This window comes from Lytechinus variegatus, chromosome 18 (assembly GCF_018143015.1).
Source record: "Lytechinus variegatus isolate NC3 chromosome 18, Lvar_3.0, whole genome shotgun sequence".
NCBI classification, from domain to species: Eukaryota; Metazoa; Echinodermata; class Echinoidea; order Temnopleuroida; family Toxopneustidae; genus Lytechinus; species Lytechinus variegatus.
The window spans coordinates 2,533,185-2,551,765 of record NC_054757.1 but is presented as its reverse complement, the minus strand read 5'-3'; the positions used below and the strand labels follow the sequence as shown (position 1 = coordinate 2,551,765).

General features: G+C 36.4%; 2 protein-coding genes across 3 annotated transcripts; one reads left to right on the top strand and one right to left on the bottom strand.

The window, feature by feature from the left end:
• Positions 1 to 301: 301 nt before the first annotated feature.
• On the bottom strand, positions 302 to 3,818 carry LOC121431802 (UPF0434 protein RD1_0037-like). Of its 2 annotated transcripts, none has more exons than XM_041629509.1 (3): positions 3,621 to 3,818; positions 1,223 to 1,311; positions 302 to 1,114 (listed from the first exon to the last, which is right to left on the bottom strand). In XM_041629509.1, exons 1-3 carry the CDS (start codon positions 3,806 to 3,808, stop codon positions 1,050 to 1,052), a joined length of 342 nt encoding a protein of 113 aa, XP_041485443.1. In that variant the 5' UTR covers positions 3,809 to 3,818; the 3' UTR covers positions 302 to 1,049. The 2 variants fall into 2 exon arrangements, with proteins under 2 accessions (XP_041485443.1, XP_041485444.1); XM_041629510.1 differs by having other exon boundaries at positions 302 to 1,138; positions 1,247 to 1,311.
• Positions 3,790 to 17,101, top strand: LOC121431801 (ribonuclease P protein subunit p29-like). The gene is made up of 7 exons (XM_041629508.1): positions 3,790 to 3,974; positions 6,096 to 6,259; positions 9,608 to 9,846; positions 10,996 to 11,076; positions 13,414 to 13,475; positions 15,092 to 15,193; positions 16,557 to 17,101. Exons 2-7 carry the CDS (start codon positions 6,155 to 6,157, stop codon positions 16,691 to 16,693), a joined length of 726 nt encoding a protein of 241 aa, XP_041485442.1. The 5' UTR covers positions 3,790 to 3,974; positions 6,096 to 6,154; the 3' UTR covers positions 16,694 to 17,101.
• The last annotated feature ends 1,480 nt before the right edge of the window (positions 17,102 to 18,581 follow it).

The window sequence follows — 18,581 nt, the reverse complement described above, 5'->3', positions numbered from 1 at the left end:
CGATTAATTGTATGCTTGATTTTTGGATTCAAACCCTCGTCCCGCTGATTGGAAGACTAGAGTTATAACCACGAGACCACAACGCGCCAACATTTTCCACGAGTACAAAAGGGAGTCTTCACACATTTTAATTACTCCAAGTTGAAATAGAACGATTTTCCCATTAGTATGTATCAATTCAAAGACTGCATGTAACGTTGCAGGCTTTGATTTCAAATTTTATCTTGTCTCATTGAAAATGATGAAGCATAATGAATTGTCTGAGAAAAGATATTTTTTTTAATTTATGTAAAACTTATGACTTATGTTTGTACATTTGTAAATACATTGGTACAGCAAAATGTATCTCAACATCTGAGATTGTCAATTTTTAAATAAATACAGATGAAAAAAATATATGTTGTAAATTTGAATGCCTTTGATTTGTTTTGTTTTACTTTGTATCTGACTGGGAGGTATAATTACATCTACACACATTTCTTTTTATTTATTTGCATTTGAGAAACACCCAAATTTTCTTCATCAGAATTGAGTTAACCTTTTCGCAGAAAGACAATACTTGAGCATTTGGAGATGTTTTATCATCTCGATTCCTTACAAAGTTCTTCATTTTCGTCACTTTGATTTGACATCCTCACTACTGTCACAATATACCCTGGTTAACAAGTTTTATTGCATTTACGTAACAAATTATTTCTACTTTCATACCAAACTTGTTCTGTACCTGTAATACCTATGCTGAATGACTAGTTGACTACCGTAACACTGAGAACAGACTCAATTTATTTTGATCTAGTATACAAGACAGCAAGTCAAATCACCTTTACATCCCCAAATGAAAATTCCTCAAAGTATTCATTCTGTGCATCAGTACCGGTATTTTAGTCTTTGTTATGAAAATGCGGGGCTAATTTGCTTCATGAGTATGTTCAAAGGTTGTGTCCTTTTGGAGTCCAATCTCAAGACAGTGCTCCTTTCTCTGTGTTATCTTTCAATATCCTTCCATCTGTAAGGACCAGATTCAGGATACCACTCTTTGATTGATTCTCTCATACTGGAGTGCCATCATCAGACGGTGATCCTTTCTCTGTGTTATCTTTCAATATCCTTCCATCTGTAAGGACCAGATTAGGGATACCATTCTTTAATTGATTCTCTCATACTGGAGTGCCATCATCAGACGGTGATCCTTTCTCTGTGTTATCTTTCAATATCCTTCCATCTGTAGGGATCAGATTAGGGATACCATTCCTGATTGGGTATGCTACATTAATGGCATCGCTGATGAGTTCATTGCTCTCAGCATCATACCTACAACAGAAAATTATAAACAAAAAAAAAATTACCTGGATGTCATGAAAACTAAAATGCTACATCATTCAAGCCCTTTGCATAAAATTCAAAATATAAATACCCTATATTATTAAAATGTACTCGTACAGTATCTCATGCCATTCAATGGTAACTTTTCTGAAATCCTTGATTTTGATTGGCTGGTATGTGGCTATAAGTTACCTTGAGAGTAACTTTTACGCACAAGGGAAGCTGAGAGGTTTTTCTGCTCTCAATGCAAGGCAAGACACGGGGTCAAAGATTTTCAATCAACTTGGTCTATTAGCACACATTCTAATTTTAATTTAACTATAAGGACTGATTAACAAGTTCACATCATGATCATGGCTAGCGCTAGACTAGAGATCTAAACCCACTTTACACTGGATACTGGTTAACCACAGGGAGCCCAGGATTCGTCTGTGTATTCTAGGCAGACATACACACTCCAAATTGGGTAAATAAAAGGGGAAAAATCAATTATGCACTTACCTCCATTATATAGATGAAGGTCTATTGGGACATAGAATCCTGACATCGAGGCACAAACTGGACCCTCAAAAAAGAGGAAAAGTTAGACCTATTCTCGGTATCTATCTGCCATGTTGTTTTCAATTTTCAAAGGAGAACGAACGAGACAGAACTTTTCCTTTTTTTGAGGGTCCATACAGTTTGTGCCTCGATGTCGGGATTCTGTGTCACGATAGACCTTCATCCATATAATCGAAGTAAGTGCATAATTTATTTTTTCCCCTTTTATTTGGAGTGCTTTTGCTACCCCATTGTGGAGTGTATATGTCTGCCTAGTATTACACGGATGAGTCCCGGGGCCAGTTTCTCAACACTGGGACAAGTAAGTCATATTTTTACCAACCAACCACAGAGTTAGTTCCAATCTTACTAAGCCCGTTTCACGAAAGGCTTCCTAACTAGAATACCTTGATATCGATACTATCGGTAAATAGAGCAGACGAGACGTTGCCTCACAAAATATATATTTCAAAAATAAAAATTATGACAAAATTGCAAATATTTTGAATTAAGAAATACATCTCAAAATAATAGCAGAGGTAAATTATACTTCTTACATACTTAAACCATGAAGATTGGAGCATTCAATTACTTAGAAAATGAAATTATGAATGATTAATTTCATGACTAAAAATCACATGCAGACGTTGAAATGGGTACCCCGGGATATCAAATTTTGATAGTCTATGTAAGTAAAACCATAATGTTTTTCTTAGTACAATGATGATGATTATACAGGTTTTTTTATGATTCCAAACATCATCAAAATATAGTTTCACATAATTTGTTTAAATCTTTTGACAAACTATATGCATAAAATTAGAGATATAATTTATCAAAATGTTAATAGGGGTCTGAAAACAACAGATTCGAATCCAGTTATAGATGGCCTGACGTGGTGAAATCTTTATTGATTCAATTATTTTACTTCAAAATGGATGGAATTGTGGCATTTTAACAGTTTGTATAGTTTATTTGTATTTCAATTATCATTGAATGTTCTATCCCGTTTGTTTTGCGATGTAATTTCAACTTCTATGATTATCATTATGGAATATTATATTTTTCAGACTTCGAGGCACTTTTGCATGGCATAGTCTATCCACGTGATGCCACTACGCATCATTAAGAAGTTATGACAGGTTCGCGAGGTGTCATAAAAAAATTAGTGAGGATGTTGTACCAGATCTTGGCAAAAACTGTTTCGTGAAATGGTTTGAGGACAAGTAGTTCACAATCTCCGATATACTTAGTCAAGCAGTAATATGAGTTTTGAGAAATGGGTCCCTGGGCTCGCGGGCGGGCTGGATGGGAGGTGTGATAAAGACAGTGATTGGGTGAATTTAGTTAGCAGTTATTAATTTGAGTGCAAATAATTCAGTCTCATTCCTAAAATGGCAGGATTATCATGATTCATCAAGGGTGCCACACGTACCCCCTCCCAAATTTCTAGCCCAACAACATAGTTACTAAGACTAAGTTAGCAGTAATTTGAGTGCAAATAATTTAGTCCCCTTACTAAAACGCAGGATTATCATGAAGGGTGCCACACCCCCTCCCAAATTTCTGGCCCAACAACATACCACCACCACCACCACCGCCATCCCCCCCCCCCCCCCGTCGCGAAGCCCGGCGGCCTGTCGAGTACTAGGTCCGTCCGACCTGCGGCGCCCCGCACCCGGATCCGGAACCTCCAGCCCGCGCTCCGGTGCCTGCTGCTGGTTCCTGAACCACAACTTTTTTGCTGGTTACGTTACCTCAATGATTGTTTGGAGATTGGGCACACGAGAACTTCTAAAAGTGCTTTGTCGAAAGGTACATTCTTCTCGGGCTTACGAGATACCGTCGAAGTTGACAGCTGTCTTAAGGATTTCACATTAAAACGAGAAAATAAGATCACTCTCTTACACGCCAAGACCAAGTCGAGTCTCAAGGGCGCTGCCATTTTGAATGATTACGCAAGACACGTGCAGTATGATGGGGGGAAATACGCTAACGTTACACAGCTAGCTAAGCAGCGCTGCATGCACAGACACTGAGACAGATCAACCCAGCTGAATTTCCAGTTGACTAGCTGTAGACCAGTCTAGCTGTGAGGCTGTGTAATTAAGGTGAGCCTGAGGTATAAAGTCAAATTTGTAGATTTATGCCGGGTACCCGATCATTATGCCAACTATATGATGGTGGGCCCCAAGGCCAAGTCTGCGCACCTAACAATTTGAGTTCAGATTTAACATGATTTTTTTCTTATTACACAAAATCTTTGAGTTGATAATGTTCCTTATATTATTAAGAGTAAGTGTACCAAATTTCTCATTAAAAAATAAAAGAAAATATAGGATTTTCTTGAAAAAACTGCGGGCAGTCATTTTCAGATTGAAAAAAACAATGGTACCCCATGTCTGCGCACTCATTCACTTTGCACACGTTTCAGGGAATTTTGATGACAAAGGCTGCATTTATGAGGCTGTCACATGAAATGCCCTGAATTCATTATTTTTCCACCATTTTGAGTCGGATTTTTTAATGAATACCTGCCTATGTATTGCATTTGTAAAGTTCGTGCTCGTTGCGTATCTTCTTTAATTAGAATCGCGCAGATACGCGGGTGCGCAGACTTGGGAGACCGCGCAGACATGGGGGAACTGACCATACTCTCACTCATCAGAGTACAGCTCTTTAAAAGAGGACTGTAATTTTTAAGTCTGTACTCAACTGAAAAAAGAAAAGAAGAGTGTACTGTTATTATTTACCGTGTGACTCACTGACTCATTTGCCTTTTGCCCACTCTTAAATGCTTTAAAATATTTCTAGCTCTAATCTAATTAGAGTACAGTACAGTGTAGGTCTTTGCATTTAAATGGCTTTCGATTGTCTGCGATCTGCGACTGCGATGTACATGATCATCATGATGATGTATTTCACCGGAAGTGGTGACACCGCTCGTTCAGTATCAGTATCACGTTTCTACATTGATGAAAACTACTTTTGATTTAAGTCGACGTACCCATACCAGGTAACAGCATATACCAGCGTGATAGCAAGCGGGCCGTGGGCCGATGCTCTGCCAGAGAATCAGGCGGAGCATAACGCTACGAACCAGTGGGGCGACTGCACTGTGGGTGCAACATTTGCACTCTTGGGCAAAAAGCAAAAAAACCACAGTTGTTTGGAAATAGAACATCAATTACCTATCGGATATGTAATGTCTGAAATAAGGACACACTAAATGTATTGGAAAAGCTGGTAACAAGCAGTAATTTGCAGTTTACCAGCCCTTCTGAATCAACGAAACTCAAGTGTTGATGCGGCTTCATTCATTTTTGCTAAGCTTAGATGACGTCATCATGTACGAACTAGCGCTCGTTCAAGCACTAGGACACCGAACGTCAAACCCCTCAAATACTAGTCACAGATTTGGGCAGTGAACGAGAAGGCTTGTCACAGATTACTTCGCACATGCGCAGCGCTCCTAAAATTACTTAATCTCGTACGTTCACATGGCTCGTCACAGAAAACGAAATGTCTCTATCATCTGTTCTCACCGTAACCCTATTTTTTAGTACCAATCAAACAATGTGACCTGTGACTGAGTCTTGACTAGATTACCTGGCCCAGTATATAAAATATATTGGCAGCTCTGTTAGTATGTGAACCATGGCATGCACGAGTGACTGACAATAAAAGGTACTGACCAGTAGTACAGTACTAACGAAATTCTGGGGACAAATTATTTCTGTCAGTGACCAGTTAATATTTAATAAGGGGTATGCTGAGATTGAAAGAGAAATGTGTCTATAGTATAATAGTACTGCTAATGCTTTTTTTTCAGATTCTTTTTCTACACAGAATGTGAGACTGGTATTCTTCCTCCAGTATATAAGTGAAAGAAGAAGATAGACATAAATGTGTTGCATTAAAAGTGTTCAGTCCTTTGGTGATGAATAGTATAGTTTATACTTTATAAATAATCCATTGTTTCATTCAGTTTTCGTTTTTTTTTAGTTGACCAAATTTAAATGTCTCCTGTCCATTCTCTTCTATGTCAGCCAGACCTGGATCTAGCCAACCCTAACTTTGCTAACAACAGGCAAACAAATGGCTGAAGATCAAAATTTCCAGTTTTAGTGTAGGAAAGCTTTTAATTTTTATTATCCTGCAAAAAAAAGACTTGTTCCCCCTCCCCTTCCTTCTTCGAGCATGATTTACTTTAACTTTACTTTTACTTTTAGGTGTTTTATTCAGGACGTTAGAAGTCAGGTTGGTGGTGCCGCATACTGCAAGACCCAATATGGCTGCAGAGGAAACTCAAGAAGGGAAAGGAGAGGATGGAACATCAATGTGGCTCTACAAGAGCCTTCCATCAGATGTCAAGGAGGATAAAACATTGCTGCAGGTAAAAAAAATTGTTAGGTTTCCAGAAGAATGAGATGTTTTCTTTTTTTTAAATCTTTATTGCTTCAATATTAATAAAACAAAATATATTTACAATATTCATCATGTACAACAAGATACATCAATATTCATTGTAATGAATATAAAATAAATCATTAAATACGTAAGAAATAAAAGCAAGTCTCAACTTAGTTCAAAATTTGTAAAAGGTCTCCATTTTTTATAAGGTAGCATCTCCTTGCCCTGTTTAAAAGCAATAAACTTTTCAACATTTTCAACAAATTTCAACTCATTTATGAATAAAGATAACGAAAGTTGTCCTTGACATTTTGTTCTGAAAATAAAGTATTTGCAAGTAAACTTATTGTGTTTGAGATGTGTTGAAACTTACTTGGAACACCAAAACATATATCAATATTTGAAAATTTGTAACAACTTATATTTCATTTTTTTTTCAATTTATTCAACCATAAAAATATATACAAATCATACAGTGTACATAATTATGTAATAAATGGTACAAAATATGGCTAGGACCATTAAGGAGCAGATTGCTTGTAGAGAATGGCCCCCAAAACAATAGCATTGACAAAATTTACAATTAGAAACAGAAAACAAACAAAACACAAACTTTATCAGGTATATAAATTATGCAAATATATAAACACACACACACACACAAACCCTGGTAATTTTATAGATTTTCCATTAAGTAGACCCTACACATTTTTTAAAACAGGATACAGTTGAGCAATCTTTTAGGGAAGTTGGGAGTTGATTCCATTTTTTATACCGACTAAAGCTTGTGAATTCAAAGAAGAAGAAAGTCTGAAATTGTGGAAATTTAACCAAGTATTTACATCCGTCCAAAATAGGGCATAAACAGAATAAGTGTATCAAAGTTTGTGCTTCGGTTTTACAAAAATTACACAATGGTGAATTCTTCACACCTATCTTAAAGGACAAGTTCACTCCAACAAAAAGTTGATTTAAATAAAAAGAGAAAAGTCGAACAAGCATAACACTGAAAATTTCATCAAAATCGGATATAAAGAAGAAAGTTATGACATTTTAAAGTTTTGCTTAATTTCACAAAACAGTTATATGCACATCCTGGTGGGTATGCAAATGAGGAGACTGATGATGTCATCCACTCACTATTTCTTTTGTATTTTATTATATGAAATAGGGGATATTATATTAAAATAACTGCTTCAAAGTAGCTTACTTCAAACCATTGTTCAAAAATATTGTTTTACCATCTACATGTATATTAATATAAGGGTTATTCCACAATTATGGATTTAAAATATCTTTATATTTAACTGGGTTGAAGTATCTGTAATGAAGACCATGAAGTTAAAACATCTTTCCAAAATATATTCATGTGTTTATCCAAGTCTTTACCTGTAAAGTTACATTGTAAAATATGATCACTGCCTATCTTATTCATATAAATATATAAAATAACGTCTTCCAGCTACCTTCGTTTTCTTTGTCAAAAATTCTTTTGACCCAAGCTATTTTCAGTGCCTGACAAAAAGTTTCTGTATGAATCATTTCAAACCACCATCACATATATCTTTATACAATATTTTATTTTTTATACAATCTTTCTTATTGCTCAAAATAAATCGAAAAAGATTACTTTGGAGAGAATAAAAAAAAACTGTTATGGTGGATTTGGAATTATACTTATAAATACACAAATTTTGGAATTATTAGAGATTTGATGACAGTGATCTTCCCAGCTAATGATAGCGTTCTCATATTCCATACTTTCAGAAAGGTTGTCAGCCTGTTGTATTTTATCATCGAAATTTAAATGATATATGTACAATTCATCAGAAACAGTTATCTTTATTCCTTGATAAGAGAAAGCGTCTTTTACCCATTTAACTTTACTTTGAAATTATTATTTTTAACACTATCTAGCTGTATTACATTACTCTTCTCAATGTTTATGTGTAAACCTGATATATTTCCAAAATAAGTTAGGATAGAACAACAATTTCCAAGATTTTTCTCCGTAGCTGATAAGTATTTGATTGTATCATCTGCGTATTGGCTTAATCGTATTTCTCTATTTCCATCCTGAATCCCTTGTATCTCCGTAGATTGTCTTATCAATGCCCCTAAAATTTCGGCCCCTATTAGAAAAAGATATGGGGAGAATAGGCACCCCTGCCTTAACCCCTCTCTCAGTATAAAAAAACGGGGAAGAATACCCATTATTAAGAACACAGCTTTCAATTTTATTATATGAAGTTTGAATCCATAACACAGTCTTGTTTAAACCCAAATTTTTCGAGGCATTTAAATAGAAAATTCCATTCGATGGAGTCAAAGGCTTTTTCAAAATCAATTGAAAAAGCTATGAAATGTTTTCTATCATAGGCTTAGATGGGGAGCCACTCAACTTTATTTGTACACTCTTGACCAGAGAAACATGAGAAAGGTTCACGTTATCTGGTTCAGGTGCAATACTTACATCAGTTGCATTTATAATGTGTCTAAAAGGCACAGCCCAAAAATACCTATGTTGGGTTTTTTTTTTTTGGGGGGGGGTTCAAAGAAAAGTGACAACAAATAGAAGGAAGATTGGTATGTTTGTGGAGTCGTTCACTTGTACCTTTCTCCTCTGTTTTGTTATTTAATGATCCTTTATCAGATTGTAATGCTGGATGATGTTAATTCCCATTAAAAAAAACACTTTCAAAGCTTTAGGCTAGCTTTCTGCAGAATAACAAATTCATTAATCTGTATATCCATGCATTTCAAGTACATGTACAAAAATGGTCAGTTTGATATTGCGTGGCATGTACACAGTGGTGACACGACGTTTGCTCCTCCAACAATTGCTCTGGGCTTTATTTTGTCTAAGATATAGGGTTAGGGTTGCAATAGGGTTTTGTGTTGGGTTTAGGGTTAGGCTAAGGGTATGGTATAACGTTAAATCCAGGGTTGAAGTTGGTCATTCCCTTTGTGTGTGGAATTTACAGCGGAGAAATTTACAGTGGAGAAATTATCGCCAGAGCAAATGTCATGGAACCGTATACAGTAGGCATCAACCACAGTCGTTGTGCATGAGTTCATTTCTCATTTTAATCTGTGCTCCCCTAAAGATATGCAACCACTGCTTTTCTAAGATCCTTTACCACTTGAGGCTTTAGACAGGTGTTAAAATGTTAACAAGGCAGAATAACAAATCGTAACTCCTTAGAGCAATACAATTTTAGTACGTTAACAAAGTTTGTGCGCTTCAAATTTACTTGGCAAGTAGGTAATATACACATTCTAAATTTTTGTATATCTCTTGTTAATCCCCCCTCCATCCACTGCAATTTAGACAACCAGCAACCCCCAGAAGTACATCACTAGCTTCATGAAACGGCACACCCCTGGCAAACGAAGCGCAGAGGTGCAGAAGATCTTGACTTACAAGGACGTGATTATGGATGGCATCAAAAGGAAGAAGAAGAAAAGGAAAGGAGGAGGGGGTGTTCCACAGGGGAGAGGAAAGAAAAGACTCAGTTACAGAGAGAAACAAAAAATGAAGCTATTTGATATACCAGAAGACCAACAAAGGTGAGGATGATTTTTTTTCCTGTGGGGATCATTTGAAAAATAGATATCAATACAAGGGGAAGACTGGATAGCCATTAGAGTGTGTAATGAAACCCTTGAGAATGCCGCCCAATAGCTTTGGGTAGGTATACATTCACATATTATCGTCATTTAGGGTTGTGTATAAAACATATGGAGGAAACTTAGGAAAGGGTTGGAGGGGGAAGGAGGAAGTGATTTTTGTCTCATCTGCATAGCAGAGGGAGCCGCTTTTCCGACAGCGGCGACAACATCGTCGTCAACAACAAATATTAACCTAAGGTTAAGTTTTTGAAATGACATCATAATTTAGAAAGTATATGGACCTAGTTCATAAAACTTGGCCATATGAATGGGTAATAAAGTATTACTGAACATCCTGCCTTGGTTTCAGGTCACATTACCAAGGTCAAGGGTCATTTAGGGTCAATGAACTTAGACCATGTTGGGGTTATTTGTTGAATTTCCATCATAACTTTTTTATTGTTATGGAGCTTGTTCATATAAATTGGACATAAAAGTAATCAAGTATCACTGAACATCCTGTGTAAGTTTCAGGTCACATGACCAAGGTCGAACTGCCATCTTAACTTTGAAAATTTGTGGATATAGTTAATGAAATGTGGACATAGGGGTAATCCAGTAACATTGCTCATCTTTCACAAGTCGTACATGTAGGTCACTTGATGAAGGTCAAATATCATTTAAGGGTCGATGAACGTAGTCGCATATTATATGAATGGTGTTTTTTGTGAATAATTATTTAATAGTCATTTTCAAAGTCGGCTGCTGCTATATTTAACCATGTAATGCAGGCAAGACTGCCGGAGGTGTTCCACTTGTTTAATTTATGAATTCGTTTTCTTCAAAACATGCCAATGAAATAAGAATTGGATATATCGTAGACTTCTGAGAAAGGGGAGGTGGAATTGTCCCTGTGTGCCAATCCAATGTAAATCCATTTTGCCATGTTATGATGTCAGTGTTGCATCGACCCATTCTTGTATACAGTGAAGTTCAATAGTGAAAAACGGAAGGAAATTCCTGTGATTTTTTGTAAATTATTATTTAATTTTTATTCTTATCACCATTGAGAGATTAATATGTGCTATTGTTATTTTTTTCCTGTAGGTATGAGCTGTTTGAGCCTCTTCATCAACTCTGGTTAGATTACATGAGAGAAGCAGTGTTGGCCCATAACCCAGACATGAAGTAAGTTGTTCAGGCGATCAATTTTACACAAAGTATATTGCCTAAATTTCACTTCCCCAACAGGGTTATATTTTTCCCTAGGGATTTTTTTTTCCCCAAAAAGTAATAATAATATAGTGCTTGATACAAATGTTTCTAAGCATTTCTAATTTTTGTCTCACCTGCGAAGCAGAGTGAGACTATAGGCGCCGCTTTTCCGACGGCGGCGGCGGCGGCGTCAACATCAAATCTTAACCTGAGGTTAAGTTTTTGAAATGACATCATAACTTAGAAAGTATATGGACCTAGTTCATGAAACTTGGCCAAAAGGTTAATCAAGTATTACTGAACATCCTATTAAAGTTTCATGTCACATGACCAAGGTCAAAGGTCATTTAGGGTCAATGAACTTAGACCATGTTGGAGGAATCAACATCGAAATCTTAACCTGAGGTTAAGTTTTTGAAATGTCATCATAACTTGGAAAATATATGGACCTAGTTCATGAAACTTGGACATAAGGTTAATCAAGTATCACTGAATATCCTGCATGAGTTTCACGTCACATGACCAAGGTCAAAGGTCATTTAGGGTCAATGAACTTTGGCCGAATTGGGGATATCTGTTGAATTCCCATCATAACTTTGAAAGTTTATGGATATGATTCATGAAACTTGGACATAATAGTATTCAAGCATCACTGAATATTTTGTGCAAGTTTCAGGTCTCATGATTAAGGTCAAAGGTCATTTAGGGTCAATGAACTTTGGCCGAATCGGGGGTATCTGTTGAATTACCATCATAACTTTGAATGTTTATTAGTCTAGTTCATTAAACTTGGACATATGAGTAATCAAATATCACTGAACATCCTGTGCGCGTTTCAGGTCACATGACCAAGGTCAAAGGTCAATGAACTTTGGCCGAATTGGGTTTATCTGTTGAATTACCATCAAAACTATGAAAGTTAATGGATTTTATTCATGAAACTTGTACATAAGAGTAATCAAGTATCACTGAACATCCTGTGCGAGTTTCAGGTCACATGATCAAGGTCAAAGGTCATGTATGGTCAATGAACTTTGGCCATGTTGGGGTTTTTTGTTGAATAACCATCATATCTCTGTAAGTTTATTGGTCTCGTTCATAAAAAGTGGACATAAGAGTAACCATGTATCACTGAACATCTTGTGCGAGTTAGAGTAGTATTCAAAGTCAGCACTGCTGCTATATTGAACCGCGTGATGCAGGTGAGACGGCCAGAGGCATTCCACTTGTTTGTTTTATATGACACCTAAAAATAGAATCTTTCATTCAACATTTTATCAATTTAGAAATGAGAGAATGCACTTACATTGGTGTCCATCCTACACCCTGTTAATACAGGTGTTTTATCTGTATCTCGGCGAGCAGGCAATGGACAGGATCGTATGGATTCAAAATTGTAAAAATTATGAGGTCATTGTAATATGGGCTGAATGATTAATATCAAACAACCAATCAAATAACAAGGATCTCTCTGGGTGTCATAAATAAAATGCCATTCACAAAATAATTCATGACATTTTTTAAAGTCTTTTAAAGGCTATTAAAGGGCAAGTCCACCTCAGAAAAATGTTGATTTGAATCAATAGAGAAAAATCAGACAAGCGCAATGCTGAAAATTTCATCAAATTAAGAAAGTTATGACATTTCAAAGTTTTTAACAAAATAGTTATATGAACGAGCCAGTTACATCCAAATGAGAGAGTTGATGATGTCACTCACTCACTATTTCTTTTGTTTTTTATTGTTTGAATTATACAATATTTCAATTTTTACGAATCTGACAATTAGGACCTTGCCTGAAGCACAAAATGTTGAAATAATGGAATTCCATGTGTTCAGGGAGGAATGAAACTTCATTTCACATGACAATGACGAGAAAATCAAAATATTTCATATAATAAAATACAAAAGAAATAGTGAGTGAGTGATGTCATCAGTTCCTCATTTGCATACTGACCAAGATGTGCATATAACTGTTTTGTGAAATGAAGTGAAACTTTAAAATGCCATAACTTTCTTATTTTACATCCGATTTTGATGAAATTTTCAGTGTTATGCTTGTTGAATTTTTCTCTTTTTATTCAAATCAAGTTTTTGCTGGGGTGGACTTGTCCTTTAATGAAAAGCTGAAAGTCTTTTTATATACAAATTACATTTTTACAAAAGTGTGACTGTATTTATTGCATTCTCAAGGAGGTTTTGGCAAAACATGTCATTCGCATTATTATTAATGATGAGAAGAATCAATCGCCTCACCCCAAAAAAAAATTCACACTGTACTAAGAATTAAACTATTATTTCTCTTTATAGAAATAAAAACATGCTGGAATCAAGACTACTGAAATGTGAGCTGTATGGATGTATATTGACTGGTAAGAAGGCAATCAAATTTTTCTGTTGACTTTCCAAAATTTTATATTGCCAATTTTCTTTCCTTTTGTGTCAGCATGTATCTAGAGGTTTTTGTCTCACCTGCATAGCAGAGTGAGACTATAGGCGCGGCTTTTCCGATGGCGGCAGCGTCAACATCAAATCTTAACCTGAGGTTAAGTTTTTGAAATGACATCATAACTTAGAAAGTATATGGACCTAGTTCATGAAACTTGGCCATAAGGTTAATCAAGTATTACTGAACATCCTTTTAGAGTTTCATGTCACATGACCAAGGTCAAAGGTCATTTAGGGTCAATGAACTTAGACCATGTTGGAGGAATCAACATCAAAATCTTAACCTGAGGTTAAGTTTTTGAAATGTCATCATAACTCAGAAAATATATGGACCTAGTTCATGAAACTTGGACATAAGGTTAATCAAGTATCACTGCACATCCTGCATGAGTTTTATGTCACATGACCAAGGTCAAAGGTCATTTAGGGTCAATGAACTTTGGCCGAATTGGGGGTATCTGTTGAATTACCATCATAACTTTGAAAGTTTATTGGTCTAGTTCGTTAAACTTGGACATTAGAGTAATCAAGTATCACTGAACATCCTGTGCGCATTTCAGGTCAATTCAGGTCACATGACCAAGGTCAAAGGTCAATGAACTTTGGCCGAATTGGGTGTATCTGTTGAATGCGTAAGTACAGTACTTTGAATGGGAGTGTTTCATAAAGCTGTTCGTCAGTTACGAACAACTTACGAACGACTGGTGATACTTTCTTGAGTGCTAATCAGATTCACATTTAATTACATGTAGCTCAAGAAGGTATCACCAGTCGTGCGTAAAGTTCATTTTTTCTTAAGTAAATAATGTGGTTTGGTAATGAATCTGATGTATAACATCGACTATGGAAAGCCCCCCCCCCCACGCCGCGAAACTGTAACACCTACAAATGATTTATTACATGCCCCTTAAAAAGTGGCCTTGGTGCCCCTTTGTATGGCCTTGGTGCCCTCTGCTGCCTGGCCTCAGTGAAAAAGTGCCCCTCAAAAAAGTGGCCTTACCCCCAAAAATCCTATTTCGAGGCCTGCCAATGTCATTAGTTTAGATAGTTATAACCAATAAACATAAAGTGCAGCAATACTCTACATTTGTTGTTTATAATGCATAGTTTACATAATCTTGTCTGAATGAATTGCTTTGATTTAATTAGGTGATTGTTTGATTAATAATGTCAATTTACACAAATTAAATTTTAAGGTAGATTTTTTTGATAAGTCTCTGTGTAGTTTGTTTTAATGACACCATTTTAGTGTTCAATTAATTTGTTGTGTTTTTACACAAGAGGCAATATCTTAGTTTAATGATAATAATATTCTGTTTTTTATATAGCACTTAATACATTGGATCAACGTCTCTAAGCTCTTTACAGATATATTATTACCCTGGTCATTGGATCCTGGCATGCCGGATACAATTTATGCACCATCTCCTCTCCCTGGGGAGCATTTCAACAAGAGGTCGAAGACTCAATTACTAGGCATAATACATAGGCTTATTTATACTTAGTTTATTATAACCACCTTTATTATTTATTCAAACAGTCAGTCATTCAAAGTGTCCATCCTATATTGGTATATCGGGAATCCTCATTCACGAAACCAGAAATACTTTCAAGGTTATTACCAAAGAGAACAAATTGAAAAGTAAGTATTCATTTAAATATTATACATGTATTTTCTTTTATACCTCCTCCCTTGAAGATGGTGTTTAGAGACATTGTATTTATTTTAGTTATAAATCTGTCGGTGCTTCCACGTCATTTTAGTTTTTGTGACAACTTATTACAAAGCACTTTATGGATCAACCTTAAACTTAAGGCCAAGTATGCTTAAATAGGCGGAATAATGTATCTGTTTAGTTGTGGGGAATATCAAGGCTAAAAATATTTCAGAACTTGTTGCTAATATTCATGTTCTCGCTATGAATGGAGAACTGTTAGAGGATCAATTTTATACTTGGCAAATGTATGCACATCAGATTTGAGATAATCAATTCTCTTTATTACCATATTAATTCAGAATATCACAAAAATTAAGCAACCACAAACTTGTCGAATTCCTTTTAATGTCCCCAAGAAACAAATAACACTGAAATAGAGATCTATACTAATTATTATGCGCTTAGTAAATATCCTCTATTGTTATTAATGTATATCCTACTTTAGATTGTAATGATAATTGTTCAATCCTAATATGTAATTTTCTAACTTTTACCCTTTTTAGACAGGCTGAAATTTTCTTAACCCCGTACTATTGGTGAGGCTAAATGGCAATTTAGCCCCACCTATAGTACGGGGTTAAGCTTAGCCCACTTTCGTTTTACACAGCGTTTTTGCAAAGTGGGCTAACCCTACCTATAGTACGGGATTATTTGGCCCTGCAAAAAAGCAGGGTTATCCCACCAATTGCGGTGCTAAGAGCAATAGTACGGGGTTAAGATCGCATGTGTAAAATGAAAGTGGGCTAAGCTTAACCCCGTACTATAGGTGGGGCTAAATGGCAATTTGGCCCCACCTATAGTACGGGGTTAAGGAAATTGTAGCGTGTGTAAAAAGTGTATGAGTGAAGTACTTGTACTATGAATGATCAACAAAAACCACATAGTCCGGGGTTAGCGAGTTCGTGTGTGAAAAGCAAGCATTCCTTATCCGGGGTTAGCAATAACAATTTGGCATGTGTGAAAAGGAAAAAAAATAGTACGGGGTTAAGGATAGTACAGGGTTAGCGATAGTCCGGGGTTAAGAAAATCCTGTGTAAAAAGGGCATTTGTTAATATCATGTCCTCATATGCAACTATTCCAAAGAACCAATGTTAGGTTGTATTTTGCTTTTGACCAGGGGAGCGTTTCATCAACATTTTCGTCCGACAAGTTGTCAGATCTGACATCTTTTTTAAATTTTGATTGGCTGATAAAATGTCCGACAAGTCCTTTCATGAAACGCTCCCCAGCATGCCACTAATATTGAAAAGTTTGTTAATCTAGCCTTATCACGTTCTCTCTTGCAGCCATCCTAAAGAGCCAATGCTGGTTTATGTTCACCGTCGATCAGTACGCCATCACCATCTACGGCCAGCACTTCTGCCAGAGAAGTAGCATGAGATCTTCAAAGAAGTTTAAAGCTAAGCCCACAATCGAGTTATGACAACACAGATTTGAGCCCAGACTGTGTCCAAACATTGAAATCTGGTAGAATCTTGCCATAGACGGATAAGCTCTTTCAGAGATTATTGTCTTTGACTGCTCATGCTGTGATAGAGCTGATCAGGTTATGACAGGATACTGTGAAGTCCTCAGGTAGAGGGTTCTAATGTGGAGAGCTACAGAATATGTGTGACCGTGAAGGGTGATCAGGACGTATGGCCAACCCTCGCCTGATTTGATTATACACTTCAAGTGATCTGGAAGTTGCAGTGTTAAGGCCAGATCCCGTGCTCTTTACTGGACAGAAGTACGGAGGAACAAGAGAAGGGAATATCTGGGGCCCGTCTTACAAAGATTTGCGATTGATCCGATCAATCACAACTATGGAAAGCCAGCAAAGTCAACATATAAAATGCATGTTTGTTATTTAAAAATTCTAGATATGAATGTATATCCATACATTCATTGATTTCTTGACAATTTGGTGTATCTTTTTTTCAATTCCTTTAGGACTACAAAGCGGGTTCTATACTCCCAAACTTTGTTAGTTCTTGTCTGACAGTTCACTTGTCGTATAGTTCACTAAATATTTTCCCACTTTCCATTGTCAATACAATCTCTCTTGATATGTCTCTGACTCTTGATCAATTTCTTCAGTTGTCATGGCAACTGGAATAGCTTCTTTAGTTATGTTTCTAACATACTCATCTGCTTATTGGGCTACTTTAGATTTTTCCTGTACAGCAGTTAGTCTTGAAAGTGCATCAGCCACATTGCCCTTACCCGGACGATATGTTATTTTGTAAGTGTCTGGCATGAGTTTCGTCACCCACCTTTCAATTCTTGCATTTGGTTTTGATCTCGGACCATATAGCACATCTAATGGCTTATGGTCTGTCACTAGCTCAAATTCAATCCCATAGAGATAAATGTGAAACTTTTTGCATGCCCATACTACTGCCAATGCTTCCTTTTCGGTTGTTGAATACCTTTTCTCAACATCAGAAAGAGTGCTACTCGCATAGCTGATAACTCGACTCTACCATATTGTAATGCTGAATTAGCACTGCAACGAGGCCTACATTGCTACATTGATCTGAGTTTGTTCATCAGTCATTCATGCGGTACAGAATCAAAAGCTTTACAGAAATCAAGGTAGATGCTATCAACTTCACATTCTTCATCAAGAGAGGCAGTCCACAATTCCATGACTTCAAGCAGTTTTGTGACACAAGACCTTCCCGGAATGAATCCATGTGTTGTGCATCGCACAATAAATAAGTCTGAATCAATTGAGAATGGTGTCACACACAATAGATTCCATGATCTTTCCAATATCCTTCTATGTATTTGTATGCTGCTTACTTTGACAACATCTCACAAAGTGTCCTGTCTTGTGACATTTCTCACAGGTCTTGTTCCTGGCAGGGCATCAATCGTAAATCTATGGAAATCCATCAGTGCCATAAATTTTTCTACAGGAAATTTGCACGTTGTCATCGGTAAAAAATAGAGAAGCACAGTTAATTTTTAAGAAAACAATTAATGCATGAATATGCATTGTTGCTAGAAAATATTTTGAACAAACATGCATAATACATGTTGACGTTGCTGGCCGTCCACAGTTGCGATTGATCGGATCAATCGCAACTCTTTGTAAGAAGGGGCCCTGAATTCAATCAACACCACAAAATCAATTTTACTGTCCAGCTTCCCGACTTCTAATTGGTTAGTTGTCTTGTTACACAATTTATATTATGCAATACCAAGACACCATTGAAATAGTCCTCATAGTAGGTGGTCGTTATGAGCACGTCCCTTTAACGTGCCAAAGACAAATCGATATATAAGGGAAACAAATGTGCAGCCTTTTTCGACAGATGACCATT

What these genes read in the sequence shown, in the direction of transcription:
- LOC121431802 (XM_041629509.1), bottom strand. Translation starts at nt 3,808, where the DNA reads ATGGCAGCGCCCTTGAGACTCGACTTGGTCTTGGCGTGTAAGAGAGTG. An exon ending in ATCTCCAAACAATCATTGAG is followed by an intron (nt 1,312 to 3,620) that starts GTAACGTAACCA and finishes TTTCTGTTGTAG; the next exon opens with GTATGATGCTGAGAGCAATG. An exon ending in CCCTAATCTGATCCCTACAG is followed by an intron (nt 1,115 to 1,222) that starts ATGGAAGGATAT and finishes TGGTCCTTACAG; the next exon opens with ATGGAAGGATATTGAAAGAT.
- LOC121431801 (XM_041629508.1), top strand. Translation starts at nt 6,155, where the DNA reads ATGGCTGCAGAGGAAACTCAAGAAGGGAAAGGAGAGGATGGAACATCA. An exon ending in AGGATAAAACATTGCTGCAG is followed by an intron (nt 6,260 to 9,607) that starts GTAAAAAAAATT and finishes ACTGCAATTTAG; the next exon opens with ACAACCAGCAACCCCCAGAA. An exon ending in CAAAGAGAACAAATTGAAAA is followed by an intron (nt 15,194 to 16,556) that starts GTAAGTATTCAT and finishes TCTCTCTTGCAG; the next exon opens with CCATCCTAAAGAGCCAATGC.